The 12399-nt window shown below is 32.7% G+C and overlaps 2 protein-coding genes across 2 annotated transcripts in view; one reads left to right on the top strand and one right to left on the bottom strand.

Moving 5' to 3' along the window:
* The window catches only part of LOC130630273 (uncharacterized), a 97120-nt gene that overhangs the window by 35063 nt on the left and 49658 nt on the right, over nt 1-12399 (bottom strand). The gene's annotated exons all lie outside the window — the stretch shown is intronic.
* On the top strand, nt 838-11990 carry LOC130630272 (myosin-9-like). The gene is made up of 7 exons (XM_057443697.1): nt 838-901; nt 5939-6184; nt 6464-6618; nt 6855-7259; nt 7506-7670; nt 7953-10582; nt 10855-11990. Exons 2-7 carry the CDS (start codon nt 5992-5994, stop codon nt 10961-10963), a joined length of 3657 nt encoding a protein of 1218 aa, XP_057299680.1. The 5' UTR covers nt 838-901; nt 5939-5991; the 3' UTR covers nt 10964-11990.

Here is a 12399-nt window from a genome sequence, read left to right as displayed (position 1 = left end):
ATGTCTCCATGGCTTTAATTATTAACCACCATAAGAAATTTTGACGTTTTGACTAGTACTGTACATTATATTAACCACTTGTCTAACTTTGACAGGAATTTTGTTCTTTTATTAAGATTTTTGTAATATATGGTATATGTGTAAAAAAACAACAGCAGATTTGAGCTTAAATTTTGTTAGACAATATCTATCATTTAGAATAGGGCTACTTCACATATGTGATACAAAATGTCATTGCATAAAAAAAGATTTCAAGATTTCAAGAAACAACCTTGCACAATTTGTTTTTATAACATTTCCACTAATTGTGTAAAATTTACTGTTTTTTTTTCAGGATGTTAACTGATTTGTACAGGATGTTCTTTGTAATACCTATGAAAGAGAACATATAAGTGTTCACATTCTTGTGAATACATCAGCTATGTTGTCTGTTCCATAACTTTCCATTTATCCACTGATAGAAATGCTTTTTTTACGGAGAACATGTTTGACAATTATTTTGTTTTGTTTATGAAACCCTACACCAATGTAATCTTTGTGTGTGTAGTCATTTTTTTATTGACCAAGAAAGGCTAAGTGTAAAACGATTACATCAAAATAACCTTTTTTAATATTCTATGTATATACACTGCTGATATGGCAAAAGTTTAACAACTGTTTTCGTCATGGAGATGATATGATCAACCTTTGTTGACGTAGTATCCAAAACAAGAGAATGACAATTCCACAATATACATTCTTTAATGGTCATGTAATTATTTTAATGACATATTCTTAATAGCTCTATTCTTGTGGTTATTGTGATATAAATTATCCTTGAGAGATGTAAATAATGTCAGTATGTTTTTCATTCTGTGAAGTGAGGGAAAGTTTATGCATTTTTTATTTGCCAGCACGTGCTGTAAGTGTATTATACAAGAAATTTATTTTACATCTCCATTATCAAGTTAACGTTCTATGCTCATTTTAAAAGGGTTTTATTTTAGAATAAACTTATAATGCTTTTGTTAAATCACTATTTAAAGATTCTATGAAAAATAAAGAGGATTCATCTTTTTTAGTTCATTAAAAATAGACAGTATTGTTATTTATTGTAATAATAATACTTAATAATAAGCAGTATTAATATTGTGAGTTGTAAGCACAGTATATTTCAGGTATTGTCATTTTGTGCACCACTTTGTATAATACACCACTTTTCTCTTTGAAGTTACTGCTTATTGTAGTTTTACTATGCTGGATCATTTAGTGATATAATTTTATGGTGATTATTAATATTAATGTGGAAATATGTTGCAGGCAGAAAAATGTTCTTAAGTCATTCAACACCAGACTTATGTATACATGTTCGTTTAAATACCACACCTTCATCTTATACTTGTACTATAATTACATATTCTATCAAACGAAATAAATGAATCTTTCACTCTCACCATATCCTGTCTTGTTCAACCTTAATTTGCCTTTTATGAATCTTTTATATTTTTAATTAAGAAGTTAATGTAGCCACCATTTAATATTAAGCATGATTCCAAATTACCTAATGATGTCCTTATCTTGCGTAACAACAGGCAGGTGTTAAAACTACTGTATGCAGAAAACAATTTTGCAAGGGTTTTAATATTCTTATGTTAAATCTTTATTATTATTTTTTTTTTTGCTGTAATTGTAAATCACACATTGTGGTAATGTGCATGCCCTGAGTCTTTGACATTGTGCGTTAAAGACTCAGGGCATATATGTTAGTTGCCACCAGCAATTTCATGTGTGCAAGTTTAGAAATGGGATTTGTTATGAATTCTTTTTGTGTCATTTTTGTTTTTGTTTTTGTCCTGCTATGTTAAGAAGTGTAAATTGTGCCTTAATGGTTCTCATTGTTAAATTTCATGTTGTGGTATACTGTGTTTTTTAAACCCACGTATCGGTTTTTTAATCATGTTATAAATGTTTCCAAAGTAAAATGGTTATGTAACAAAAACATTTAGTTTCAGGAGGAAGTATATAGAGGTTGTCTTTTGCACGTTGGTGTTAAAAGTTTTGATTACTTGTTTGTCCAATACATGGAACTTTTTGATTAGGTAGTATGCACACTGCAAGCCAGGGAATACATTGTTGTTTATACAATTTTCAAAAGATTCTCTGATGCAATGTGTGAGATGGTTTTTTTGTCTGAAACATCCTCACAGTAAGGCAGGAAATATTGTTGTACGATTTCAAATTCAACATTTTCAAATGTATTGTCTGGCCTGCTTTTTGTAGACGTATCCATTAAGTGTGTGAATGAAAGGAAGGAAATAACAAATATTTAATCAAAAAGTCTATTTGTAAGTAAAGTTTGTTAATCTTTGATGTGTTTTATATCAATATCATGTACAGGAATTCTGTGATATAAATTACATTTATTTCGCATGTTGTCTGAAACGTTAACTATATAAAATGTTCAGATTTTTTTATGTGATTTGAATTTTGGTATGGTATGTATAAAATTTGTAAGATCATTCATTGGAATATAAAATTGATAAGAGTGATAAGAAATATGAAAGAAAGTGTAGTATTAAAGATTTCATTTATGTGATTTGCTATCTACCAAGCTTGGATATTTTGATCAAGTTGTTAATTTGTAGAAAAATATTGACAGAGCTTTATCCGTTATTATTATTTTATATAACAATTTATAACCTAATTAGGAAAAAACTTAGTGGCGTACAGGCTAGTTTCTAAGTTTAGAAATATTTTTACAGAATATAGTTTCATGTTGACATTTGAGATAAAAACTGTAAAAAAAAATTTGTTTACTTTTCGATGACATCAAGATGAGATTTTGAAATAGTATTTACTGTTTATATTGTTACATCCTGCTATTCAGTCATCTTGATATCTCTTCCCTTTATTTGACACCTGATACAAAAATCTCACATTGAAATAATATTGTAAAATTCTAAGATGTCACAAAATGATTTTGAAATATCGTAGCCCAACTGTGAATTTCTTTTTTCTAGGGCAAAAAATTGATATAAAATTTGAATGTTTCTATCACAAAATATTTTTGTATACTATCATGTTGGTTGCGTTAAACATATCAAACGCATCTTATACAGTCCCATGTTATTTATTGCTGAGATTTTTTTATATATAAAATGAATGCGTGTTCATTATTTTTCTTTCATATCTTTAAATTGTTCCTTATATCTTTTTATCTTAATTTCTTTTGTCAATCTATTTTGAATGGATTTCATGACTTGCTTTTTTCTTGCGTTGTTTCTACTTCTCGTTGGCAGACCATTCTTTTCTTCTCTTTGAATTATGTGGTTTTTTGATATCATTTTAATCTGATAAGAAAATTGCAGGAAATTTATGTTCACCGCTTTGTCATGCTATCTAAAGTTGTATGTTATGGTAGTTTGGGATGTGTTTTTCACACTGGTAAACTTGTGACTAAAATTATAATGCTAACTCTAAAGAAACAGTCAAGCATGTAAAGTATTTACACCATTTAAAGAATGTTTAACCTTTTTTGTGACCCTCGTCTCGTGTTTTTTGTTTGGAAGAACTTCGGAAGATTTTTAGGTTTCAAATTGCGAAGCTTAATTGAGTTGAGTTTAGTTTCATAAAAACGTGAAAGTTTGAAGTTAGAAATTAGAACGGACAATAATATTTCTACACATTGGGCATGTTTTTTCTTTTCACATGTAAATATCTTTCCATGTTTAAAATTGTAACTAGATATTTCCTTTTATATGTCACTTAGGTTTTTTAATCACCAACTTAGCCCCAACCTCCTCACTAACAACAATCAGCTCTCCATAAGCAGGAAAACTGGGCAACAGTTTTAAAAAAAGAAATGTTGGTTTATTTGTAGAGTGTACTCTGTGAACTCTGAAAGTTTGTTTTTGTTGGGTGAATTTTTAAAAGTTCGTGCAGCTTAAGAATCATGTTAAAGGATTATCTACATCTTGTTTAACCTCTTTAATGTTTGTTATTGTGCCTATCGTTGTCTTTGGGATTAAATTGGCAGAGTTAGTTGCGATTATAACTTCATTTTAAAACACCTTTTTAAATAGTTTTTATTTTTGTGTTTTACAATTACACCGTTATGTTGTTTTTATCTCTGTCGTCTTGTACAAATAGTCAAAAGCAGCTTTTATATTTTTTTGATACCTCTATTATATGGTATATAACTTAAACTAAGCTAATACTTCTTGTGCAATGGTTTATTATTGAGAAAGAGTTGTGAGAACTAGGAGATTTATTTGAGCATACTATTTGTAACTTTTATAGGCCAGCCTTTTCTATTTTCTGATTATCTTTATTTTATTTTTTAAGAAATTGAATTTTTTTAAAAAAAAAAAAAACGGAAATTGTATTGAAAATTGCAAGAAGTAGGAGGTTTGAGTTGAGCATAGTGTTCGTAACTTTTATATGCTTGCAATTTTGCCTTGTTTATTTTATCATTTTTTTTTTCATTTTTTTTTTAAAAAGTTTAGATATATTTTGTTTTAAAAAAAAATTGTAGTGTATGTCAAAGACTTTTGATGTTCATTTTTTCTCTCCTAAGCAGTTATGAGGTAACTTTGAGATTTCTTTGTTTCCTGTCTGTTGTTCTGATGTACAAAATGAAGAAACACTAGAGCTTAATACAAATTGATTAATTTGTTTTAAATTTTTAAATTTGTTTTCTTTTCTTTTAAGTATTTGTACATATTTTTTTGTGTGCATATGACTTTAAGATGTTTTTTTGTTCCCTCTGTTATTTTTTTGTTATTTGGATATAAATATAAATTTGATGGGTTTGGCACAAGCCTATTGAACTGCCTACATACTTTGTGTTTTTTATCTGTTTGGCGCTCCATAAGAAAACCACTGTAGGAAGATGTCATATCTGTGACAATGTGTATGTTTACTTTGGCTGCCAACCTTCGCATGGAAAAGAACGCTTTTGTTTGTTTGTTTGTTTGTTTATTTTTTTGTTTTTCTATTATATATATTTGAGACCTTTTTTAACCACGTCTTCTAATAAAAAATTAAAGATGCAAAAAATTAACTGCTGCCATGTGTAACTGGTTTTTGTGTCGAAACATCGGAAGCAGTAAATGTTTTTTTATATATATATATTATAATACATATCCTTCTCTTTATGTTATCATCATGTGAATTTAATATGTCCTGTGAATATCTCAATGGACATCATCATCATTTTATTATCTCATTCCTACCATTCTTTTGAAACACGGCTGCACGACTCATTAACACTTCGAATCATGAAATGATATGTCGTTATGATATGATTTGAGGTTTATTATTCATTTCTAGTTTCCGTTGTTTTGTTACTATGGTTACTATAAATGTTCTGAGTATATTTTTAATGAACTTAATGAGCTTTCGTGTGACATCATTTAGTCGTGCATGACCCTCACTAATTTTCATGGGTTTACTTAGCCATATGTGCACATCAGAGAAAATTTTAAATTTGTGATCGTTCTAGTGGTGTTTTACTTTTTTCTTATTGTTGTCGTTACTGTGGTTGTTGTTTGCGTCTTCGTCGTTGTTGTTGTTGTAGTCGTCGTCGCCGTTGTTGTTATTGTAGTCGTCGTCGTCGCCGTTGTTGTTGTTGTAGTCGTCGTTGTCGTTATTTTTGTAGTTGTCGTTGTCGTCGTTGTTGTTGTTGTAGTCGTTATTTTTTGTGGTTGTAGTCGTTTTCGTTATTTTTGTGGTTGATGTACTATTCTATATTGATAAAACCAAAATTATAATATCAGTATTTTACATGTATATATTATGTATATTACATCAGTATATATATGTATACTATCAGTATTTTCTGAGAATGCAATGGCGCGCATCTTTGTAGAACTTCAAACAAAATAAGCTGTTTGAGGGTAATAATTTCTCTGGATTGTGTGTCACTTATTAGCATTTGTTAACTTAACTTTTTCTGTAGACATAACATAACAAAATATACAACAAAATCACACTAAACTGGGAATGCAATAAATGATGGAAAGAAGTCGTTCGTACTCAAGCGGTTGGAATACAAGACCGACACCTCCGCGCATAGCTACGGTCAAGCCCGTCTCGAAGAGCCTATCAGAAGATGATTTACTGAAAGTTTCTGAGATTTCTCCAAGAGTGTTTTCGAGGTTAAAAGTTCAAGATCTTTCACTGCTCAAGAAGGATTCACTAATAGGTAAGGATAGCCGCAGGAGTTTTTTAGAATTTCCGACCTTTGCTTCAATTTCTTTTAGTAGTATTTCCCCTTTTTAAGTAAGCGTAGTGGTGTATAGGCTTTTTTCTTCCTATTTTTAAAATTTAAATCTACGATTTACTTGGCTATAAGTGATTCAGAGAATATTTCTGACCTCACAGCATTTTTTACTGCATGCGTAAGGTAGAATGTTTCCTCAAGTTATTTACAGACGCCTCAATTTTTCTTACCGGTCGACTCATACTTTTCGTAAATTTTTAGACGAATTAGAGAAATGTCTTGAAGAACTAGAAGAGGAGCATGGCACAACACAGCAGTTAGGTGACATCTATGAAAAAGTTGAGATGGAAAGAAATCAACTATTAGAAGAGTTGGACATCGCGTTCGAGGATTTGAAAGATTATATGCAACGTCAGGTGATTTGGAATTTTTTTTTAAAAAAAATATCGACAGTACTTATTTAACCTTGAATTGTCTCATAAACGCATAATGAGTTGTAATTGGTAAAAACAATTAAGTATTTTTCAGGCATGGATAGTATACTGTACTCTTTAAAATATTAGTACGGATGCCTGAAATCTGAAAATGTTTTTTGAGTCCATCCTTTTATGAGTTGTATGTTTAACTTACTATTTTTTGCCATTTCTAACAGAAAGACATAGAAGATCAGAAGACAGTAGTAGAAAACGATCGCGAGGAGTTGATCAAAGAAAACGAGTACTTAAAAGCTGTCTTATCGAGTCGAAATGAAATCAAAGCGACTAAGCTGGAAGAGAAGAACAAATTACTCGAAGAACGAGTGCAAGAGTTGGAAAAGAAAAATATCCAACTTGTTGACGAAATTAACGAACTTTACGACGACCGACAAACGTTGATAGGTAGCTTGGTTAATTTGCGTTCTGAACAGGTTGATGAAGTCATTAAAAAGCGTAGCAGAAGTAGCTCTGTTGCATCACGGGAAAGTTTAGATGATCGGATCTCGCTAGACAACTCAAATCTGGCAACAAAGTTGAAAGAGTTGGAAGACCACGATTTGGTTGAGAGAGCGATGAGAAGGGTACAATCTTTTTTGTTTGTTTGTTTGTTTGTTTATTTGTGTTTGTGTTTGTGTTTTTGTTTGTTTATTTGGTATTTTGTTTGTTCCAAATTTTTAGAAGTGCGATTAACTCACTGAAAGCTTGAATAACTTTAGGAGAGACTTGATGAAAACACACAGTTTTTTGGCGCTCGTTTCAAGTGTTTCGAATTTCGTAGTTTCGGTTGACCTTCTCCGTGAAGAACGTCTCCTGTTCTATTTTTTTAGATGAACGGTGATGTTAGGGATAACTTGACTGTAACCGAGACACCTGAAGGTTTTCACAAAGAAATACGAGAAGCAAACAAAGAAATTGATCGATTAAAAGAAGAATATGAAAAGTTGGAAAAGGATTATGCTGGAAAAATTAAAGAATTTAACAATCTGTTAGAGGTGAGTGTAGAAAATATTACTTTTTATCTGTTTATTACAATTATTTAGCTAATCAGAATAGGCTCTTCAGTTCACATCAGTACTGCTGTCAATCAGGATCCTGCTAAGGGGCTGTATTTTGCTGAAAGCTCCCATTTAGGCATGAATGCAACCGATCAACCAGACACCAATGGCGCGTGGTACTGTTTACTCGAACCTCTCTAAGCTTTTGTTCTGTAGCGAAAAAAAGTAGCAAAGAAGATACACACAAACGTGATAATATGTTATTTTTTAATTATCTAGGATCGTAACGAGAAAAACCTAAGCTTGTCGAGACTTAATTTAGAGAAAAGGACGCTTCAGCGGCAGCTAGATCATATGCGTGAAAGTAACCGCTCGTCTGCCGGTAAAGTTGCGTTACTCACCGATGAAAATAAAAGTTTGAAAGGAAAATGTGAAGAGCAGGACTTGATTATTCAAAACAACCAGAAGCTGTTAGAAAGATCGATACAGGAGGCCATATCGGAATACGAAGAGGAGCTATCGAGCAAACAAGCCAGTTACGAGCAGCTATTGGCTGACAAAAAATTGCTGGACGACAGACTTGAAAGCTCGAGAAAATCACTCGAGAAAAATGACTCGCTAATAATAAATAACAAAAAGTTGACGTCAGACTTCACTTCGTTGAATTCGGAGCTGCAGGATATCACGACAAAGTATGAAGAGTTGGCGACAAAAAATACAGAATTAACCACGCAATGCAGTTCGCTTAAGTCAGACTGTAGTAAATTCCGGAATGAGAATATCCAATTTCGAGATACTATAGACAGCCTAAACAAAGAGAAAGAAACTCTTACGCACGAAAACTTAAAACTAAAACTAGATTATGGAGTAATCGAGAAACAAATGAATAATCGAGTGAATACATTGGAACTTGAAGTAACACGACTGACTGCGGGTAAGGGATTAATAGAAAAGATCTTGCATAAGAAAGAAGAGAGCGAGAAGACACTAAGACAAACTTGTGAAAAACTTCAACAAACTATCAAATCGAATGAGGAAGAGTTGACGAGTTCGCAGAACCCGCAGTCAAACGCTGAAGAGACGCTGTCAAATTCTCAAAGAATAGCCGAAACACTAAAAAAAGAAAATGACCGTCTGCTGAGTAAATGTCGCCAACTTGAGAGATCTGTTGCCGATATGTCAGAGTCGGTATCGGAATCCAAACGTCTTAGAGATACTAATGAAATGCTGCTATATCGGGTGCGCAATTTGCAGAACGGAACCGACGTGGCCGTAAAATCTTTTGACCAAAAAACAAGCGAACGTGAAAAATACTCCGCCTTATTAGTTAAATATGATAATTTATGTAATAAATATAATAATTTATGCGAACAAAACAAGGACTCCGGGAATGCGTTTGAAAAGTTGGAAAAGGAAAATAGTGAATTGAAAGAGGAGAATGCGTGTTTAGAATCTAAAATATTCGACTTCAACAACAAACTGGTAACCAACAAGAACGAAGAGGTTAAAAAACTTGAAAGTGAAAACCAAGCCTTAAAAACAAATGTCGAGTCTTGGCATGAGAAATTTATAACTTTAAAGAATGAAAAAACGAAAGTGGAAGAACGCTTGCACGAAATCTCAAAAGGATTCCAAGATTTAAAAGAAAATAAAGAAAATGTCGAGAAAGATTACCAGTATATTTTGAAAAGCCACAAGGAAGAAGCGCAAGCTGAACTGGCTAATAAACAGAACCGCGTCGGGCAAGAAAGAGATGCAATTAAAACAAAATATGATCTCCTTCGCGTTGAACATGATAAGTGCGATAAGGAAAAATATCATTACAAGAAGACTATAGACTCTTTACGGGAGGAAAATAATAAGCTCAACGGCGAAGTACAAAAATACCGCTTAATGTCCAATTCTACCCAAGATTTAAAAATTCAACAACTCCGTGACGAAAACGACTCGTTAGAGCGGAAACTTGAAAACTTACAAAACACTGTTAATAAAATGACCACCGAGAAAAAAGCTTTAGTGGATCGTATTAATCGTTCCGACGAGAGTGTAGCGACGACTATTCGAAGTTTGAAAGCTCGCAAAAACGAGTTACAACTTCAAGTGGAAACGTTAAAACACGATAACGAGGAATTACGTTTAAACTTAAAAGCGAAAACGAACCACGAAGTCACACGAACTTGTAGCAGCCCTAACGTTTCATTTGGTTACAATCCTATGGAAGATAATATGATAGAGAGTCTACACATTGTTCATTCTAAGCTTACCGAGTTGGAACAGGAAAACACCGAGTACTCCCGTAAACTGCAGGAGTCCGAAGGTTTGATGTACGAGCTACAGCAGGCGTTGGCGCATGCTAACGATCTTGCTATGCAGAAAGCGCTCGAAGGTACAAAGACCAGACGAAATCTTGAAAAGAAGATCGAAAAACTGACGACCGACAATACCGAATTAAGGCGTAAACTGTTCTTCTCCGATAAGGAATCAGGAGAAGTATCCCCAAACAGCTTGTTTCCTCAATCGCCGATATTGAATAAAAAATTATCCGAGCAAGAGGTACTGCTTCAGCGAAAGGCTTCACTGCCAGTAGAAATTACTTCATCTAAATCCACTGAACTTCCCACCTCTCTTATGAACTGTTCTAACATTTTTAACTATCAAGACAGCCAGTTAAGTCTGTCACAAGACAGCTCGCGAACTAATTCTGTTCCTGAATCTCCGCGACTGACTGCATCCCGACAAATGGAAAATGATTTGTCCAAACAGTTACGAGATTTGTTGGATTTTACGAAAGATTTACCGTCGCTCGAGGAAGAAGTCATCGTAATAAAAAGCCGACCCGTGTCGGAAGAATCAATAGCTCCACCAATCCCGCCACTTCCTGCTAACTACGGCGGAATAAAAGAATTAAGGTAACTTGAATTAAGCACGATTTTAATCCAAATTTTTTAAAGGTGTGAATAAATGCCATAGTATTTTGTTTGTTGATATAAATATCATACTTCTCCTTACACCTTCGCAAGAGTTCGAGAGTTCCAAATTACATTAAAAAGTTTTTGATAGCAAAAATGTAACACAGTGCTTAGTATGTGCTTCGTCAGCTAATAGCAACTCCCGAATTTTAAAATTTTATTTTTTCGACATTTTCTCTTTTTTAAAAAGTTTGTTCATTTTATTTGCGCAGTGCGAAGGATAGTGAAAACATAGACGAGATACTCGCATTGCTGTCTAAAGTTGCTTCAGAGCTTGAAGATGACGACAACAAAACGAAAAAACTGGAACATTGGGTTTAAAATCAATGACAGTCTTGTATAAAACTTACCGACTTCGAGAGGCTGATTGCATAAGGAGTTTGAGTCCTGGCTGAAATTCCAGGCCTGTTAGCGGCTGGAAACGTAGCTAGGGCATGCGCGATTAGCTACATGAAAAAATATTCAGTCCAGGACAAAAACGTCATATAATCAGACCTTATTTTTCGATTATTTTTCAGACTTTTTTCTTTTTATCTTTTTTTTAATTTGTTTTTATCAGCATTAAAGAATGCATACATTTTAATTTTTTTAAATCATCTTTGACCGTTGAATCATTTGTGTTTGGCGGGAAAATTTGGTGAAATTGATGACAGTTAGCTGCCACAGTAGTATAAATATCACACTCCTCCTCAGTGCTTTTGCTGCAATACCTTAAACTTTTTGTTATGTTGACTAATTTCTTTGTAAAAGGTGTAAAGGAAACTGAAAATAAAATCTTCCCGCTGTTAAGCCTACGAGCAGTAATATCATTTATCATATTGATATTTGGTAATATTATTTCGATTTTTTATTTTTTTATTTTGAGTACATATTTCATATTTATATTCGTATTTGTATATATTTCTTATAATAATTGTGATAACGGATAAATTGGGATATTTTTACGTTAATATTATTTCAGTTCAAAGGTTCATAATTTTGGTAGAACACAAGAAGATATTTTAAAGATACTGCTTGTTTTTTTTGTTTGTATTTTTTAGGTTTTTTACAGTCGATTAAGCATATAAAATTTTATGACATTTTGGACTTGATGCTGTTATAAGGCGGACTTATAGAATTGACATCAGGGGCGTTGGCACTTTTTTATGCAAGAACAAAGGCTTTCAGAGATAAAATATTTACAACATTCTAGGGTTCGTATGGATTTTATTATGAAACGAGATTTATGGCTTCCTGTCACGTTATATTTAAAAGCGTTCTAAAATTATTTCCAGGCTGTAAAAGGCGAAAACCTGACATCTCAAATAGCTTAATCAAAGTTTTATTGTTTTCACAAAGGATCAAACAACCTAGCGTTTGTGTGGTTGCGGGTCTAACAAAATTAGATGTTGAAGAGGTAAACGCTACCGTCAATCTTTTGGATTAAGATACAGAATACAAAGTCTCAGAGCTAAAAATCTTTTACAAATAAAACCGAAATTTTATAATAAACGTCTCCTTCTTTTGTTCTTCGCGTCGGCTGATTTTTGCACATTAATTCATTCGTTGAAGCGAATCACTCGAGGAAAAGGTTAACGAGTCTCTGAAAAGTCATGTGGTATACCATATTGTTTGTCCAAGTAACAGAGCTTGCTATGTTAGTCAGACTGACCGACATTGATCACCCAACTTAAAGAACGCTCAACCCGCCAAAACCTGTTAGAGCCCATTTTATAGAATGTGATATTAAACTAAAAATGTATTTATTATCAGAAATA

The sequence above is a fragment of the Hydractinia symbiolongicarpus genome, chromosome 2, assembly GCF_029227915.1.
Source record: "Hydractinia symbiolongicarpus strain clone_291-10 chromosome 2, HSymV2.1, whole genome shotgun sequence".
NCBI lineage: Eukaryota > Metazoa > Cnidaria > Hydrozoa > Anthoathecata > Hydractiniidae > Hydractinia > Hydractinia symbiolongicarpus.
This window is presented reverse-complemented; position numbering and strand designations above follow the sequence as displayed.

Bases quoted from the DNA above. Each gene is read 5' to 3' on its own strand.
- LOC130630272 (XM_057443697.1), top strand. From the start codon at position 5,992: ATGATGGAAAGAAGTCGTTCGTACTCAAGCGGTTGGAATACAAGACCG. The intron at 6,185-6,463 runs GTAAGGATAGCC...GTAAATTTTTAG, and splicing joins CAAGAAGGATTCACTAATAG to ACGAATTAGAGAAATGTCTT. The intron at 6,619-6,854 runs GTGATTTGGAAT...CATTTCTAACAG, and splicing joins AAGATTATATGCAACGTCAG to AAAGACATAGAAGATCAGAA.